The sequence below is a fragment of the Sorghum bicolor genome, chromosome 4, assembly GCF_000003195.3.
Source record: "Sorghum bicolor cultivar BTx623 chromosome 4, Sorghum_bicolor_NCBIv3, whole genome shotgun sequence".
Classification (NCBI taxonomy): domain Eukaryota; kingdom Viridiplantae; phylum Streptophyta; class Magnoliopsida; order Poales; family Poaceae; genus Sorghum; species Sorghum bicolor.
Genome location: NC_012873.2, coordinates 59,243,226 through 59,261,798, shown reverse-complemented (window position 1 = coordinate 59,261,798; position 18,573 = coordinate 59,243,226). Strand labels below are relative to the sequence as shown.

General features: G+C 41.5%; 2 protein-coding genes across 2 annotated transcripts; both read right to left on the bottom strand.

Moving 5' to 3' along the window:
* On the bottom strand, positions 1,465-11,053 carry LOC8075741. Its single transcript, XM_002452541.2, has 9 exons — positions 10,681-11,053; positions 8,767-9,182; positions 8,456-8,592; positions 6,203-6,316; positions 6,053-6,121; positions 5,107-5,221; positions 4,147-4,307; positions 3,945-4,074; positions 1,465-3,527 (listed from the first exon to the last, which is right to left on the bottom strand). Exons 2-9 carry the CDS (start codon positions 9,079-9,081, stop codon positions 1,911-1,913), a joined length of 2,658 nt encoding a protein of 885 aa, XP_002452586.2. The 5' UTR covers positions 9,082-9,182; positions 10,681-11,053; the 3' UTR covers positions 1,465-1,910.
* LOC8068608 (40S ribosomal protein S8) lies at positions 13,388-15,928 on the bottom strand. Its single transcript, XM_002452540.2, has 5 exons — positions 15,790-15,928; positions 15,566-15,638; positions 14,515-14,848; positions 13,946-14,121; positions 13,388-13,718 (listed from the first exon to the last, which is right to left on the bottom strand). The coding sequence occupies exons 1-5, from the start codon at positions 15,791-15,793 to the stop codon at positions 13,640-13,642; spliced, it is 666 nt and encodes a 221-aa protein (XP_002452585.1). The 5' UTR covers positions 15,794-15,928; the 3' UTR covers positions 13,388-13,639.

The window sequence follows — 18,573 nt, the reverse complement described above, 5'->3', positions numbered from 1 at the left end:
ATAAGCCGCAATTTTAAACCTTAGCTCCACTCATGATTTTTAGGTCCAATTCCTTGATTCTTTGATAGAAAGATTTAGGACTTATTTGGTAGAGCTCCGCTCTTTAATTGTTAGCTAGCTCCTTGATACTCTGACTAATCCACCGTATGCGGGCAATTGAAAAGATTTACAATGTTGTTATGTATACAAGCAATCGAGAAGATTTATGTGCCTATCTACCAAATCATTATTCAGTGACACAAGAAGTGACGCGCGGACAAGTGTTGAGATATGACTGGAGCGGGACTCATCTTCCTCATTGGACGGGCGAAGCACTCGTAGAGGTTAGGTAGGATGGGATCACGGGGCGAGCGAGAGTGGGCGGAGCGGCGCAACAGCGTACTCGGCGCTGGCCACAAGCGCTGATGATGGGGCAGACGGGATTAAGGGCTTGTTTGGCACAGGTCAACTTCACTAGTGTTTTTTTAGAAAATAACTTCATGAGTGACTTTCTAGATGAAGCTGAACTGTTTTGGAAAAAGTGTTTGGCAAAATAGCTTCATCAACTACTTCATGCATAGTTGAGAGAGAGAAATAAAGGAGAAGCTGCAATAAGCTATTTTTTTACAGCTTCATCCAACTTATGTCTTTGTGAGAGGAGGGGAAAAACAGCTTCACCCGTAAAGCTGTTTTGAAAATAAGTGTTTGGCAAAAAAACAGCTCACAACAGCTCATAAACCTGTTGTGAGCTGTACCAAACAGGTCCTAAGGTTCATATTGGACACTGGAGCTCTCCATTGTCCTCTAGCCCTAGAGGGATGGATGGAAGCGGATCAATGAGCCGTGAGGCAAGACAGCAGTGGAGGATAACCAGTGCACAAGGTCAGCAGTTAGGGCGAGTTGTTGTCAGAATTAGGAAGCGTGAGGTAAAAACAGCAATAGTGGACGATAGGCGGCCTGGTCGGCGTCATCGACAATGCCGATGCCGGTGGCAGGAAGAAGATGCGTATCAGTAACCCAACTGACGCGCGTGCGTTGAATAAGAGCAACGGCGGCGTATCTGGCCCTGTCCGACGCGAGGCAGCACGAGGGAGAACCGAGCCAGCGAGATGCCCCGTCCGAGCTGGCAACCGTCACCGAAATACCTTTATATCCTTCCCGCGCCGATTAAGGGCTCGTTCGTTTGCCAGGTATTGAGCCCCTGAAATGATTTCAAGTTTTCAACTGAAATTGCTTCACTAATTTGTATAGTAATCATCATCTGAAATTGTTCCTGGGCTAAATCCGAGGTAACCGAACGTAGCCTAAACGAGAACATAATAACCGGTATATGTACCTCGGAGACTCGGAGTGACGCGAGTCCGATTCACGTGAGCTTCTGCTCTCTTGTATGCGCCACAATTCGACGTAAACGCCTGAATATAGATATCCTAGTGCCTCCGAGCCAAAAAGAAGGCTACTCTTACTTTTGTACATTTCGAACTGCCTGCTCTTGATACCTAAAATGGCATCCCCACGACTGGTACACACCTTCTGTCTTCATATATAACCGGCATGTCAACCCAAAAGACAAACATAACAATTAAGAACGACACAGCGTCAGGTTTTGCTGAGGGCGCTACAGAGGCAGACTAGACATGGAAATTGGGGCACAGCTTTATTATCAAAAATAAAAAAAAATTGCAGGGCAAAACAGCAAAAACGGGAATCCTCAGCTTTGACTCCAGATTCCCAGCGCCTGCGTTCAGACAGGCATGGTGCAAAAGCAATTTCTGAAACCACACCATTCAAACGGCTCAAGACCACTAATGCTGTCAGTCATCGGTGCTGGAAAACATTCTGTTCCAATCTGCCCCAATTTCCTTATTAACCAACTTAGGTAGCGCCTAAAACCAACCAATCTAGTACATCCAGTCCAGTGTGTCAAAGAGTTATCTGGTCCAGGGCCCTCGGAATGGCCTGTTTGTAAAGTCAGATGGCATTCCAGGATTTTGTTGTATCAAGTTTGTCCAATGTGAGCTATCTAGAGACCCTACAGGCCCTACCTGACTGCTTGTGCCACTGGCCATATTCTGGGTGAAGCCATAGATATCCGGAAAAGTAGAAAAATTCTGAGGTGGACCAAATTGATTCCTTGGCTCAATGAGTTGGCTGCGGCTTGACCCACCATGTCCCATGTGTACTGATGGCTGGTTGTACTGGGATATGGCACTGAACAGAGTTCCATCGGTGCTGCCTCCACTTGGTAAGGCCTGGGGTAAGCAGTTACCCGACTGCAACCCCAACAGATTATCATTATTATTATTATGTGACTGAGAGCCCTCGGGGAACCAGTTATACCTATGATCCATAGAATCAAAAGCAGCATAGGAATGCTGTTCAGAGATTGGAAGGTTTACTTTAGTTGGAAAACTCACATCCGTGTAGTAATCCTCATCAGGTTGTGCATAGAGGCCATTGTCACTCTGATCAATTAACTGATGCTGCTCCTGCAACAACCTGGGAAATGGAGCAGATTGAGTCAAACGTTTATTCACCAAACAATGCAAACCAGTTGACTGTTTTATGCTATTTGCATGTCGAAAGGGATAGGAGACTGCTCCAATGTCCTTTGCTGTCTCGAGCTGACCATTGCTCTGCAGATTTGAGAAAGGTTCAATAACTGATGCTGGATTGTCCACTGTGAAAGCAGACGAGGCAAGTTGAGGTTGCTGCTGACTTAAAATACCATTATTCAAGTAAACTGAAGAATTATGTTGCCCTGAAGAGAGATAAGGCTGTTTAACCTGCAAGTCACCTGAGCCATTATATGCTATATTCTCTAGAGGGCGAAAATGTGACTGAAGAGGGCCTGCCAGCTGCCATCTGACTTTCTCAACTTTTGCTGCTTGGTCATTTAGATCCAGAAAATCTTCCACATGCATTTGTTCTCCAGAGGACTTAGGTAGTTGTGAAGAACTGCACGATGGTATCATAACGTTCTCAGTCTCGTCTTGGTCAATTACAGTGTTCATCTTTGGATGACTCATTTCTGAAGAAATATTTGGACACTGGTGAAAATTGTGGTTGACAACAGCATGGCCAATGCTTTCCAGGTCCTGATCTTGCTCATAAGCATGAACTGATGGACCTTTGTAAGAAACTCCATCAAGATCTTCTAGTTGCATATTTTTGCAGTCAGGATTGTCAACAACCAGTCCATCTTTACATAATTTGATGTCCATGAGAACTTCACTCTGCTTACCAGGGTTGTTGGCACAGCAGTAAATGCCTTTACCTATGCAGCTGACAACATTACGATTTTGATCCGGCACATCAGATTTTTGCTCACTCTGACTAGTTATGTCTATACCCCTGACTACCATGAGATCATGGTAAACAGACTGCTCATCATCCTGATCTTGAAGAGATGTGCTCTGATCATGCCCACCTTGCAATATACTTTGAGGTGAGCATTCTACCTGGTCATTTTGAAAAACTGGCGTACCATCATTTTCACTAGCACCAGGTTGTCCTAGCCCTTTCGTTTTGTCTGTTAACTGGTCTGCCTTCTCATCATAAACAAACATAAATAAACCATAATCATCTATTGGGTATTAAAAACAAATTAAGATTGTTCTGTTATAGGAATTTATTTTCATTATGAAGATTACAACAAAGAATGTGACAATATAATTAACTTATACAAATAAGGTAACACTGCAGGGTAATTCACCATTCATAATGAAATATTACCTACAGCTTTCATACTAGATGCCTCTTACAAATTCAGTATCTTTAAGTCAGGTATTCTCATCTATAGTGGTGAATGCTATGATACATTGTAAAAGGGCAAGATACATAACAGAAGTAAGCATAAACTGGTATCATCCACTGTATTTTTTTATACATTCAAGTAAATGACTTCCCTCAGGACAAAAATAGAGGACTTAAGATAAAGATTTGAAGGGCAAGTCACAGCGAACCTTTCTCAAGACAGATACATTCTTCTGTTCAAGCTCAAGGCCTAATAACTTTCTTGATTTCTCCATCAGCACCTTCCTTTCCCTAAGAACCTCAAAGAAAGCAGGTAGATCATTGCAAGACATTTTCAACCTGTCATGTAGATAGTTCCTCATAAGAAAATGATCTACAAAAGATATACATACTACAGTAAGCATTACTGACCAATGCTCACGCAGTCTCCTCTGTTCATCCTCTAGTAAAGCTCCATATGGTTTTACATGGGATTTATCAAGGCCACCAATTACACGTGAAACATGTTTGGTCTGAATACCATCCCCAGATGGCTTCAGTCTCTTTATATGGTTGAGCTGTGTTCTACTAACCTGAAAAGGTTACAAAAGCAAAGGTACCACAGCATTCAGTATAAATGCATCACAATCATTTTATAGACTCTGAAATAGGTGTTGCTATTCGGCATCCCAATGGAGTATTTTGCAATTTATATAAGCTTTGTCAATATTGGTGGTGAAAGGTGAATTTTATAAGAACCTGAAAAGTCAAAAGTATCACTTAATTTGGACAGAGGTCATGACACCAAAGTAATAGTTAGGCATAAAAAACTGTCATGAACAGTCCAGTCACTGCTAATACATCAGCTTTACATTAGAGTCACATAATCAAAAATGATGCAGACTGATTTAGGAAATTCTGACTCAGTTCTACATTATTCGCACATTAGCACATCCCTTCACATTGTTCTTCATAAAACAATTACGAAAGAAGGTAACGGCTAAGTAAGAATGTCACAGGTTGGAAAAAAGAATAGGATCTATGGAAAAGAACAGAATCTATAAGTGAGATAATGGAGTCCACACTCCATCAGCTGATAGCACACTGTCAGACATGGACTGACTACAAGCAGCTTATGAAGCTGAAAATATGAACTGAATACAAATCTCTCTTTCCAGTTCAGTATACCAGATTTCAAAAATAATTTAATACTGTGCAGACAAGGAGAGTAAATACACACACAGAGGACCTAATTTGTACCTGCTAGTTGGCAGCCACACTAAATTGCAGGAATAAATGCATGTCTAGATGATTTTTTCTTAAAGAAGCTCAGTGACCAAAGCTGAGCAAAAGTAAGTCATTGTTACCCTTTATATGAGATAACTATCTTACCTTGATGTATGACATAAACTTTGAAACATCAATTCTTTGTGCAACCTTCATGGGCATTACACTCTTAGTAGCTTTCAGCTGCATAACTCCTTGCATCTGATTACCAGGGTTATCCCTGAAAAAACATAACAAACAACGGTTTATCAGTTAGTAAGTTTTACAGAAATTCATTGTTCTCGTCTTGAATTGAGTTTGCTCTTCATCGGAATGCAGTATAGAAGCATAGTGTTGTAAGTTTTGCAGTTTTGCACCACAAGCAATGCTGGGTTTGCATTACACTAGATATTCTCCTTGAGGTTGAAAAGAAAATACAACCATAAAGTATTCATAGACCTCTATAGTCAGATATTACATGAAAAAATTAAATTCTTTAGTGCTTACAGAGAAATCAGTTGAAATTGTCCATATGAACTGCCAGAAAACTGAAACATGAAACAATTTAGCACTTGAACACTATACACCCACGACTCCAAGGTGAGCCTACTTGCCATGTGCCATTATGCCAACCAGCACAAACTTTTCCAAACAGATTTCTTAACAAATGCATATTCCAACTCGATGTGCCAACCATCTGAAACTCTTGGAGACACAAACAGGCAAAAATAAAATGTTGATCTTGCACACAGATCATAGGCAATACCGCGGTAGACTAACCAACAAGGGCACATCAGAAAAAAAAATTAAACAGCAATAACTCTAGTTAATTGCACGAGCATTAGTATTGCAAGAATATGGTTCAGAAAGGTTCAAGAGTTTTAAACTACACTCAGAGCCAGCTTGGGGTCACCATATGCACCAGCAGATTTGAAATGTGCATGAATTGGACAAAATGAAGCAAATTACGTAACTAATTTAACCCTATATGAAGGAAAACCAGAGCAGAGCAAGTAAATAAATCATTGAATCAACCAGGAGTCAAGAAAGAAATAATTTAAGCAAGCCCAACCTGAAGAAATTCTCTGTATCACCGCAACTTAGCCATCTCTTCCTCCAATTCTTCAAGGTTTCAACCATGCTGCAGTCATTTTACAATTAATATCAAGAGATCATCTTAGATGGCAAACTTATAATAGACTTGCTCTGGTTTTGGGCATACTTGGAATGGTAATTAAGCAAGTTAACATGATATGCCTTCTCATCCTTTTTTATGTGCTTCTCCTTGTTAAGTAGTGCATCAGGATGAATATCACCATAGCAAAGAGAAGATGACCTATAGTTCAAAAATAATCAATGATCTCAAAAATATAGGAAGAGGTAAAACAGTACCATAGACAAACTGACGGAAAGTTCAGCGGGCAATTTTAGGGGTACAAGAGCAGGTCTAAAGAAAAGGTTCCAGTATGGTATATTCTAGTGCAACATTATTTAAGGATAAACAGAATGAGTGCATTGATGTGCATATAATAGGGACGAACCTCAACATAGGATAATGGAAACCTTCAGGCAATAAATCATCTTTAAATTGTGTGAGCCGATGATCAGTGCCCACAGAATGTTATGTAAAAGCATCAGTCACTTTGAAGTTTGATCTGAGAAGATTCGGAAGTTGCTAATTGTCCTATAAAAGTTGTTGGATGTGTAGCAGTGCAAGTATATTTTCTTAGGTTCATGGACTAGTAGGCCCTGCAGGCAGCCCAGAGAGGCCCATGTGTACTGCCCAATAGCACTGGCATGCATGTACCGTAAATTCTGGCACTATAGCAACAGACCCGAATCCCCTGGGGAATGACTGCTTGGACATTAAGTTCGATAGGACTAGATTATGAGGTTTTTAAGGTATTTTCAGAACATTAAATTAAATTCAAGAGTTAAAAATTTGCATTCCTGAGCCACTTATGTTGTTTATTAGTGCACACTAGGTCCATACCACTTGGGGAGGCTGATTCATCCTGCATGGCGATGTCAACATGGATTCCTGGTCACTTGAGATACACATGACGGAGGGAGCACCCAGAAATATGTCATTAGCCTCCCAAGCTTATCATGTTTTCATTTCCATCCCTCCATCCTGTCTCCCAAATCTTCTCCCCCATTTGGTGTGGATGATCCTGGTTGGTGCAGAGTGAAGGATCTGCCACAAGCTTGCCATGGGGACCACATCACCCTAATGGTTGCGCACATGCTCAACTCTATCTTCACCTTCCACAACAGGGTCAAGATTGGGTACGCCACCGAGGTCAAGGTGCTCAGGCGGCAATAGGAGCAGTAAGATTTGGGGACAGGATGGAGGGATTGAAATAAAAATGAGCAAAACTTGTGCATATGTCCAGCCCCCACCCCCCCCCCCCCCCCCCCCCAACCACCACCACCACCGGCGCGCGTGGCCATGTGCAGCTCAAGCGATCAGGGATCCACGCTGGCGTCGCCATGTATGACAAATTGACCTCCCAAAAGGGCATGGACCTTGGGTACACCAGTAGACAACATAAGTAGGTCGAAATGCAATTTGACAGTTCATGGACCTAAATGGCACAACCATACAAGTTCAAGGCCTGCTGGTGTATTTAACTCTAAATTCAACCTATGGTAGCTTAGGGATCACTCCTCCCCTCCCCAATCCCCCACTATATAAAGGGTTTGTCCGTCAAAGGGGAAAGCATGAACTAGAAGGGAAACCCTCAACCAACTCTGCAGCCTCCATGCGCAAGGCCCCAAGTCACCACCACACACATTCCCTTGCCAATTCTTGAAAAATCATCCAATGTTCACAATTTCCCACAAATCCGAAGCCCATAAAGCATTTATTACTTACAAAAACAATGAATAGATCTAGTTGCGTTGGGTTCTACCAAGACAAACCGAACCATGGGAGGAAATAAGATACATGTACCTATTTCAAAACCATAGTAGGTACTTTTCACATAAACTGGATTGAAAATAAGTTAGGGATGAAAACAGATCTAATAGAAACAGATCTGTATGGATACAAATATAGATAGTTATTTTTTCTCGGATTCATAATTGGATACGCATATTGTCAGGTGTGTCAGATACAGATACAAACAGGTAGTTTGGGTCCGAGAGACAGTCGGACACTGATAAATACTATGTACCTATATCAGATATCCAGATTCGGATCTGGGGACATTGAATATCCAAATTCGGATGTGAAATTCGGATGTGGACAGATCTGAAAGGGACATCGAATATCTAGGCTCAGATACAAACAGATTTCAACCCTTCAGACGGGCGAGAATATCTGGCCCATGTTTCATCCCTAGAAATAATACAACTAGCTCACAACAAAATATAACCACAACAGAGAAAACAGAAGGCACAACTGTATGCCTCTACAACCCTAGAAATGCAAAATAAAATGGGTCCACGAAAATCAAATCAGAGAACTTGCCAGCTGAGGAAAGGATTTCCAAAGTGATGATTTTTTCCCGTAAGCAACGAATATACATTTTCTTCTGCATCAGTCTCACTTGGAAGAAATTGTATGAGAAATTTTCTCTCGGCTTCTGTAAGAAATGTAGACCATACCTACATCAAGGACAAAATTTGTCAATGTATAGTTAAAAGAATAGCACAAAATAGCAGGCTAAAACTACCAAAATAATGAATTTAGCAAGTCAAGGCAATTGTAGAAGATAAATGAAAACAGATCATGGTAAATAAACTCTGAAGTTAATATTGTAGATAAGAAGCTAGGTATACCTCATAGGATAGCACACCTCTAAGGCTCTTAAGAGAGAAAGTCTCTGGAGGAACATATGTAACATCAGCAAGGCCTGAACAGTGTTTTTGGCTTTCCATGAAAGGGGCCATATCTGACCACAAAATTCCAACTTGCTCCTTCTCTGGCACAACTTTCCTCAGATATTGGTCCCATTTAAGACCGATATGAGGCTTCAAACTTACTAGACAATGAGATGAGTCAAATTTTGTTTTCTTCCCCGGCCTGCACTGCTCTGAGTTGGTACAATTTGTCTGTCGTTTATTTTGCTTGCTTGCTGACATTATACAGGTCATTTGGTCATTTAACTGGAAGACTGGAAACCCTTTACTTTCAAGTTTTGAATAACTCCCTAATCTTGCTTCAATCCTAATTTATTTCCGATGTCATGGAGCACCTAAAACAGGACATATATAGGTTACATTTTCAATTCAATATATAAGCAGCACGATCGACTAAATAGTGGAACACACTGAAAGATTGTTCTATCCAGCTCCACAAACCTAAGTAACTAGTCAAATCATAAAACTTACTGTAGATAATCATCATAAGGCCAACGAAAATAAGTACAAGAGCTGATGATAAAAAAAAATTATCTGAACAATAGTTAGCATGATCAACCACAAAGGCACAGTGTTAATTTCAAATGGCTAGGTACAAAAATTGCAGCTAGTACCTAAACTTTCACAGTGTGTCGCAAAGCTCCCAAGATTTGGAAGTTATACTCATGAGACTCTACACCTGCTCATGATTTGGTCAGTTTGGTCACTATTGCTGTCGAGTTCTCCATCCTTTTCATTATGTACGAATACTATTAAGATTTGAAATCTACAGTAGTAATCTTTCACCATTAAATAAAATACATTATCAATTGTTACAAAATCAATGATATGTAATACAAATTTCAAATACAACCTTTAGATACTAACATAACACACATAAATTTGTCAGATTGTTAGTTAAAAGTCATAAAGTTTGACTTTTCCAAATTTTAATTCCTAATCTCCATACATAAAGAAAAGGTCAATTGTATCATTCCGGCCAGATAAAGCAAGGGGAAACTAGAATCATTCAATCTAATGACATGGTTTGGTCATTTTCACTTTTTCTAAATATAGTGATATCTCTAGATAGAATCTAGGGGTTATTATGGTTATATTGAATTTTGCATAATCAAAATTTTTATATTTTTTCATTGCTACATGAATTTTACAAGATGAAGCAATATGATTTGTTATCATGCATTTTTCATCAATCATCATACAGCAATCCATTCAGTCATTTTCAACTTTTATTTTAAATAACTACCATTATTAATCCACGGGTGCATTTTAAATCATTAATCTGGCAATAAGGTAAATTAAGCATCATTATCAAACAAATAATGAAAAAATATGGCAATAATATCACAAAACCAAATATTACTCCGTGAATTCCAGATTATAGTTCGCATGTTCTAATAAAATAACATTTAACCACTGCTTTCTATCTAAGGCCCTGTTTGGATTCACTATCCGATAATAGTTATCTGGCTAATCAGGGTTCCAAAATGCGGCACTAAGTGCACGCTTCAGCGCACACTAAGCGGACAGGTAACGCTTCGCTTTGGGGCATAAGTGCTCCCAAAGTGGAGCGACCGCCTTGGTGGAGCAGCGACTGCTGACTCTCACCTTAGGCGAGGGCGCGAGCCTGAGACTGCCCCGCGGCAGTCGCCCGCGTGCCGAGCCCGGGTTGGCCCCGTTTGGTAGCGATTCTTGAGCAGCTTCAGGAGCTGTTTTGGGCACCTCGCTACCAAACGGGTTCACAGCAACCAGCTCCACCGACGAATCTCCAAAAAAACGCGCTGAGAGAGAGCTGCCAGAGATGGAGGAGATGAAAAAAAAAATAGATCTCACCGGCTCCTTCTCCCTTCTCACGCGGGATGGACGCCGCTGCCCCTCGATCGACGCGCTGCGGCTCCTCCTCCCTCCTCACGCGCGTAGCCGGCGACGGAGGAGAAGCAAGGCGGCCAGGAACGACGGAGGGAGGCGGGGCGGCGATGAGAGGCGAGGCGGGGCGGCGATGAGGAGGTGCGGAGCGGAGGCGGCGGATGCGCGCCGTCGGTCGGCGGCACGACGGGAGGTGTGGGGCGGTGGTGGTAGTCCGAGCGGGAGCGATGGGGCGGCGGAGAAGAGAGTTCGTGGTGCGCGTGCGGGAGCCGCGCGGATGCCAGTGTCCTCTCCCGAGAGCGATAGGGTGGGCTAAGGGAAAGAACAAAATAAATAAAAGAAGGAAAAAATACAGATATTATAGACATTTTAGACTTGCTATTCCTATGTACAAGTTGTTTTTTACCAAAATAGCAATGACTCCACTTCTGAAGCTCTTTGAGAGGACAAGAGCTAGAGCTGTTTTTATCGAAACCAAAGTCCTGGGTTAGATACCTTTGCTGGAGCAGTGAAAGATTAGGGTAACATTTGGATTGTGAAAAAGGAATAGTGAGAATGAGAAATAAGAAAAGGTGGATAGTATAATACTTATTTGGATATCTGGGATAGAGTAAGAACCAGATCTAATATAAGGATACATGAGCTCATATCCCAACAATCTATAGTGGGTGGGAGAGGTTGCTTATGACCAGAAAACAATCCATGGAGAACCACATCTATAAGCTCCACTAGCTGGGAGAGATGGTTCTACGATAAGACCAATCATTCATGCGCCATTGCTAGACCACGGGGGCAGAGCCGGTGGTCCACTCACGGGTTTGGAACCAATGTCCCCACACTGATAAGATCTAAATGACAGTCGTTGTTAGACTATAAGATGGTGGGTTAGTAAATTGCTCTAGCTCTACTTCACCACAACAAGCCTCGTAACCAATGCTAGTGCTATGATCTCTAAGGCGATTTCACTCAAACAAGCAATCTAACAACTATGCTTCGGTTCCTCGATGGTTTGGTTCGGTTTGACACAAGAACCAAAGATGAACTCGAACATCAAAGTTTGCAAAAACCAAAAACCGACACCAAAACGGAAAAAACTGAAAACCAACAGTTAGGTTCGTTTTTTATTCGAAGTTCAGTACTCCTTAGGCAAGCATCGTTGTTGCTACTATGTTGAGTTGCATTAGGTGTGAGTCATCCGTTCAACCTCAATGACGATGAACTCAATTGGATTGGATCATGGGGAAAATGTTGGAGTCGGACGTTGATCTATCTCCCAAACAGGCCTCACATAGGACCGATCCCATGACAAAGCGATGCTTGGCCCAAAAGTTCCACAAGTCTGTTGCCACTGCCATGTCGACTAAGAACTAGCCTGGTGTTGCGAGCGTCCTGGCACTTGGCATCAGCAGTAAAGATCTAAGTTATCTAATGGTGTTTGGTTTCATGTAAAGTTGTTGGCCAAGTCAGCGCAAAGGCAACCCAGAACAAGCTCCATATCACTCAAGAAGCGGAGGATGATAATGGTATAGATCGTGACTATGCTAAAGCCTTTGTTTAGATGTTATCGGATTCATCTTAGTTCATATACGTTGAAGTGGAGTGTGTATAATTTAGTTCAAGTTCACTATAATCCATGTCAACATATGTAGACGATGTTTTTTAAGGTTCGATACTATGTTTTCTATTGGTTTTGGGCCACAGTTCTGGTCTACTAGTCTTGTCATGGTCCAGATAGTTTCATATTTCTATCATCGTTAATGAAAATGGGGCAACAACCCTCGATTCAAAAAAAAAAGTATAAAAAAACATGTTTAGTTGTGATTGTGGATTGTAACGGTCTAACAGCGACACAATGCACAGAGTTTAGGTAGTTTAGGTCTCTCCTTAGTCCTTACAACAAGGTCTCTTCTTAGTCCTTAGATCAGTCTCAATGTATAGTTTCATGACACAGTTACTAAGACTATAAACTAAATAACCGAGCCATAGAAGTTTCATGAGGATAAAACTTCTCTCTCATCTGATGAAACTCTTTCATTTAATGACCCTACCAAGTCAGTAATTTTGCTTATGTGGCTCCCTATTTAATGTGCATGACACTCTCATGAAACATGTATTGAGACTGGCCTTAAAGCAAACGCGGGTTATTGTTGCAGAAATACATTTCCTTAGGACTCAATTTTTAACACATCTATATATTTTAGAAACAGTATAGAAAATTTCCATCTCCATAAAACTCTCTGCTCTCATAATAAAACTCCTATAATCTCCCTTCATTAATACAATACCAGCATATTTAATGTACATAAAATTCTAATAAAACCATCTACTTTCAGCAATCGAAGTCAGTCGAAGACTGGGGCAAATGTACTTCATTTTAAGCTTTCTTCAAAATCGACGTAATATTATATATCATGGCCGACATAATATTATATATCATGGCCTCCTCACGTGTGCGAGACTAAATTCGTAGATGTTTAACAAGGAGCCAAAGTGAGACTTGAAATCAAATTATTTTTGTTTTATAAGAGAAACAAGTTTAATTCATAGCTTTGGTCCAGCAATAAAAGCAGATCGTCTTGACGCTGCCAGCTCCAAAAATCTAGCAAACACGTTTGATTCATTGCACAGTACATGTTAAACCTTAAAACAGAAAATCAATCATACCCGCACAATCTCATCGCGAAACCAAACCTGCTTTAACAGGAACTGTTGCAGCTAGTAAACAAGCAAAATAAGCATCACGAAAATACAACCGGAAAATCTCAATTCTTAAGAGCTAGATAGAGTTGATTCATTTTCAGAAAATAGTGTTCTCAGGTCTGCAAAACATGACATAGACGCTCTGAACTTGAGACGACTAACAAAAAAGCAAGAGTAATATTTAATAGGCCACACATTTCGGCGTAAGACCATCCATGAGAATGCTCTAAGCTGCGGCGCCCTTGCCCTTCTTGCGCTGAAGCTTCTTCATGTAGAACTCAAGCTCTTTACCCTCAAGAATGTACCTGTTAGAAAAAAAGAAGCATGGTAAGAAGCTGCGTGCAACATTATACTTATCCTAGAAGGATAAATTTGTGACAGCTGCTAACAAATTTAAAATGTCTAGATTCACAAGTGATTATATTATAAATAAGGTACAAACAAACATAAAGATTTAAGCTACAAAAGGCATAAAAACAGATATGCTGCTCTAGTAAATCAAAGAAAGTCATGTGAAAGTCCAATTTCTTACCCATCAGCTCGGCCACACTGTCCAGGGCGGGAGGAAATGCACGCCAGCAACCTTCCACTGCCAAATTGCTCTTCAATGTGCGCATCAAGCTCGCGTCCCTCCTGACGCTTCTCAAGCTTCCTCTTCACATGGTTGCTCTTCTTTGCTTCCTCAGCTGCTGCCTCACCCTCTTGTCCCTGGATGAATAAAACTCAAACAATAAGTGATACACCAGAGAAAACATAACAGACACTATAGATAGAAAACTAATTAACTATTGATCTCTGCTCTATGGAAATATATTAATAAAAACAATCAAATTGTACATTTTTCATACAAAAATCTAAAACACATAGTGCTAAAACAAGCAATTCAAATGTGAAACATCAATAAGAAAATAAGAGTTATCTAAGAATTTGCAAGGCACAGGAGTAATTATTATACAAGAGGTGAGTCAGTTGTCTTCAAAAAGAGAACAGAAAAAGCTGATATTTGCCAGCTACAAAACATTATGTATGAACTATGATCAAATACCTTATTAAAACCATTTAATAGTAAATTGTGAGACGCTGTGTGTAAAGAAATAATACCTCAGCAGCTTCCTTCTTTGCAGCAGGAGCCTTTTTCTTCCTACCGATGTCAACTCCATAGTGAGTGAGGTACCACTGCTTGAATGGGGCAGCATCAACTTGCACAATGGCACTCTTCACAAGGGTTTGAGTCCTCACAAGCTCGTTGTTTGATGCATTGTAGACAACATCAAGGATACGGGTCTTGCGGGTAACAGCTTCACTTCCCCATGAGTAGTTACCAGTATCCAGGCGAAGAGCCCTCCACTTCACATTACCTCCACGAACACGAACCCTCCTCACTGTCTTGTTGCTTGACAGCTTGGTGTTGGCCGGCTGGCGCCCGAGCTCATACCTTCAGAAGAATTGACAAACAGACTAAATATCTGAACAAAGTCCTCACATAGAATTGCAAGACACAGGTGAAGCCACCTCAATAAACAACTATTTTACACTGATACTTCAAATGAAGATAATGACACCAATTCAATTTACCAAAATTTGCACATCTGATTTACAATTCTGGTGTTGCCTAAACACAGTACAAACATGTTGGGATACAAATAGATATCCATGATTTTATTCGTAACAAAGATGGAAGTCCCTATCCTGAAACAGGGTTCCAAATATGATAATTCTCACCACATAACCCCTTAACAATTCTGAGAAGCTCAGTTGGTCACCTCCAAGAAAAATGAAAACTAGACGCGGAATCTACAAATAAAACTACTTATACAGTGTCAAAGACTGACATTTCACTGTAATCATCATGGTAAACGATTTAACAGACACGGATAATTTCTTAGACAATAATCCAAACAAGTAAACACATAGTTACGGGGTGTCATCTAAAAGCGCAAAGCAAAATTCACTGGAGGTCACCTAATGGCATGGAGAGAAAAAACATTCCTCGATAGAACTCAGATCAATTAATACAGCCGTAACCACTTCAAGATCAAAGATAACAACGCAGGGACCGCTGATCTAATCAAGCAGCAGTCTAAACTATAAACCGAAAGCACACATACACGAATCAAAACGAGAGAACAAAGGGAAGAGAAACAGTCATTACTTTCGCTTCTTCCTCCAGGCCTTCTGCTTTCCACCGGTGGCCCTGCGCTTGTGCATCGAGTCACGCGAGATACCTGCACGGACACATCCAAATCAACCGCCGAGGCGCCCATTAGCATGGCTCAAAACGGGGAACCACCGCGGCAGAATCGCTCAAACCGGAGAACCGGCGCCGCAACTATGCCAGAACAAGCAGAACGAGAAGCAAGGAAAGTGGGATCTCACCCATGGTGGCGGCGGTGGCTTGGCTCCGCTGCTTCTCCTCCGCCTCCTCCTGGTCCGCCTGCGCCGCCGCACTTCTGGTTGGGTATCACAAGGGAGAGAGGGAAACCCTAGGGTGTCGGTTTATATAAGGGAGGCGCCTCGGCCGAGGGTTAGGGCTTATTCACAGGCACTGGTGGGCTGATCCGACGGTTGTGATTGAGTGAGGCTGGCAGCGGCCATTTCTCAGGACGAATCAGCCCAGTTGGGCCCATCTGTCCCACTAGGACAGGCCCGAATGAGAAGCGGCCTCGTTTGTATTGTATTCCTTTTTTTTCTTACTTATCCCCGTTTGTATTCTTTTTTTTATCTCTGTTTGAATTCCTTTCGATCCTCTAAAAAAGAGTAGTAGTCCTTTTTAATGTTCTATTTTGAAATTATAAAGTAGTGCTTACTTATTAGTTACTGGTCCTATGAGAAATAAACTTTATTTATATAAAACAGACAGGATTGTGATATAATGGAGGTGAGGAAATGGTTATTACGCACACAAAAACACATTCTATTGATCATGCGCGTGAGGATTTATACAAGATACTACATGAAGTCACGTAAATCACCTAGTCAAGTCAGAGGTAATCAAGCCTACAGAATAGCTTTAGTGCTTTACACTTACATACAACGCTAAGCTAACAGCGCCTGCAGTGCGACCGTGGTTGTTGCCTGGAGGAAGGAGCCAAAGGATGGAAAAACTGTCTAGAAATTGCCTAAACTGTTGAGTAGTAAGAAAAAAATGGTGTTCTGTATCATGGCCTTGTTTAGTTCCGAAAATTTTTGAGAAATGGACATTGTAGCACTTTCGTTTGTATTTGACAAATATTGTCCAATCATGGATTAACTAGACTCAAAAGATTCGTCTCGTCCATTTCAACCAAACTGTGCAATTAGTTTTTATTTTCGTCTATATTTAATACTTCATGCATGCGTCTAAAGATTCGATGTGACGGAGAATATGAAAAATTTTGCAAAATTTTCTGGAAAGTAAACAAGGCCCATGTGTAAACCAAAAGCAGCCAACCGTAGCGACCCCAACCGGCAAAAGCTTTTGTGGACGCATATCATCATTTTTGAGGAATCGGACCTGGGTAAAATCTCCTTCACAGGCCCGAACAAAAGCCCACCACTGCATGCGTTGACCTGGCCCATGGCTGTGCCTAAGCATCTGCTGGCCTGGCCGCCGCAAGGAACGGCCCGGCACCCAGAGTCCCCAAAAGGCCAGAAGGACCGAAACGAACCACGGTCGCGGCGCGAGTCCCCGTCCGGTCCGGCCCTCGCCCGACGCCCACGCCGTCGGCGCCCTCGACGTGCCGCTGCGCTGCGCGAGCCCGAGCGGAACGCCGTCCCGTCCTCTCCACACCACACACGCGGGCGCGGGAACGTGACCCTGCCCGGCAGCGGCTCAGGCGGCGTGCCCAGTGCCCACACCACACCCGTTTGAACTGCGGCGTGTGCGTCTCAATGCATGAAATCAAGTCATGTGCTCTGACTCCGGAGGAACCTGGCCACAGGCGTCCCAGGATTGGGATTAATGCCTGTGCAGAATTTCTTGGCCAGACTTCCCAAAGTTCTTGGCGGCGTCTGGCGAGCGTACATCAACGACGACCGGCACGACGCACATGAAAGAACCTCTGCGGGCCACGCCATTACCACACACGCGGTGACACTGGCAGTCTGGCACGGTAAGCTGAACCATCTGCTGGGTCCGTCCTCCGTCTCCGTTGCAGGTTTACCCGGGGCTCCGACTTCACGGTACTCCATCGGGGGGCATCGGGGGCGTCTTACGATCGATCTCAGAATCCTGTTTTGGAGTCTCACGTACTCAGGACGGGTCTAAGATAAATATAGACGTACAAGAGGAATATAGATCGACTAAGGCCTTGTTTAGATCCAAAAACTTTTTGGATTTTTACACTGTAGTACTTTCATTTTTATTTGACAAACATTATCCAATTATAAAGCAACTAGACTTAAAAGATTCGTCTCGTGATTTACAGATAAACTGTGCAATTAGTTATCTTTTTTATTTATATTTAATGTTCCATGCATGTGTCGTAAGATTCGATGTGATGAGAAATCTTGTAAAATTTTGGGTATCTAAACAAGGCCTAACTAAAGTTCGTATATATATCCCGTACCCATCTCAATAAAATATGCATGTACGTTGCACCTGAAAAAATGAAAAAAAAAATTGACTGAAAAAAAATCAAATATTATGTGGAAACATGACGGGGAGGGTACATATATGTCAAGACAGTACAATCTCATATTACCAGTATTGAATTAATGGGTGTATCTACTAGACATTCGAGTGTTTTAAGGGAAGATGTCACTCGAGTATCACATCTCTTAAAATCACTCATTCCAACAAACAAACACAATCAAGCGTTCCGATCTCTGCCATCACTTGAGTCCTATAACCGCTCCATCACATCTAACGATACAAAAAAATATATTCAATAAATATAAAAATTGAATTATAAAATAACAAAAAATAGCAGATAACTACTATGAAGTACAAATTGATACAAATGCAAAGAAAAAGCAATAAAACATATACAAACAACAAATAAAAAATGCAAAAAAAAATAATCAGATCATTTCTATAGAAGCTAAATTGGAAAATTTCAAAGACAAACCAAATAAAACATACATAAATTCAAAAAAGCCAAAAAAAACCAGATTAATACTATGAAAGCCAAATTAAAAAATTTAAAGGAGAACCAAATAAAACATACAAAAGATCAGAAA

Bases quoted from the DNA above. Each gene is read 5' to 3' on its own strand.
- LOC8075741 (XM_002452541.2), bottom strand. From the start codon at position 9,081: ATGACCTGTATAATGTCAGCAAGCAAGCAAAATAAACGACAGACAAAT. The intron at 5,222-6,052 runs GTTGGGCTTGCT...ATGTTTTTTCAG, and splicing joins GATACAGAGAATTTCTTCAG to GGATAACCCTGGTAATCAGA. The intron at 4,075-4,146 runs GTCAGTAATGCT...TCTACATGACAG, and splicing joins AGGAGACTGCGTGAGCATTG to GTTGAAAATGTCTTGCAATG.
- LOC8068608 (XM_002452540.2), bottom strand. The intron at 14,122-14,514 runs GTATTATTTCTT...TTATTCATCCAG, and splicing joins CAAAGAAGGAAGCTGCTGAG to GGACAAGAGGGTGAGGCAGC. The intron at 13,719-13,945 runs GTAAGAAATTGG...TTTTTCTAACAG, and splicing joins CAGTGTGGCCGAGCTGATGG to GTACATTCTTGAGGGTAAAG.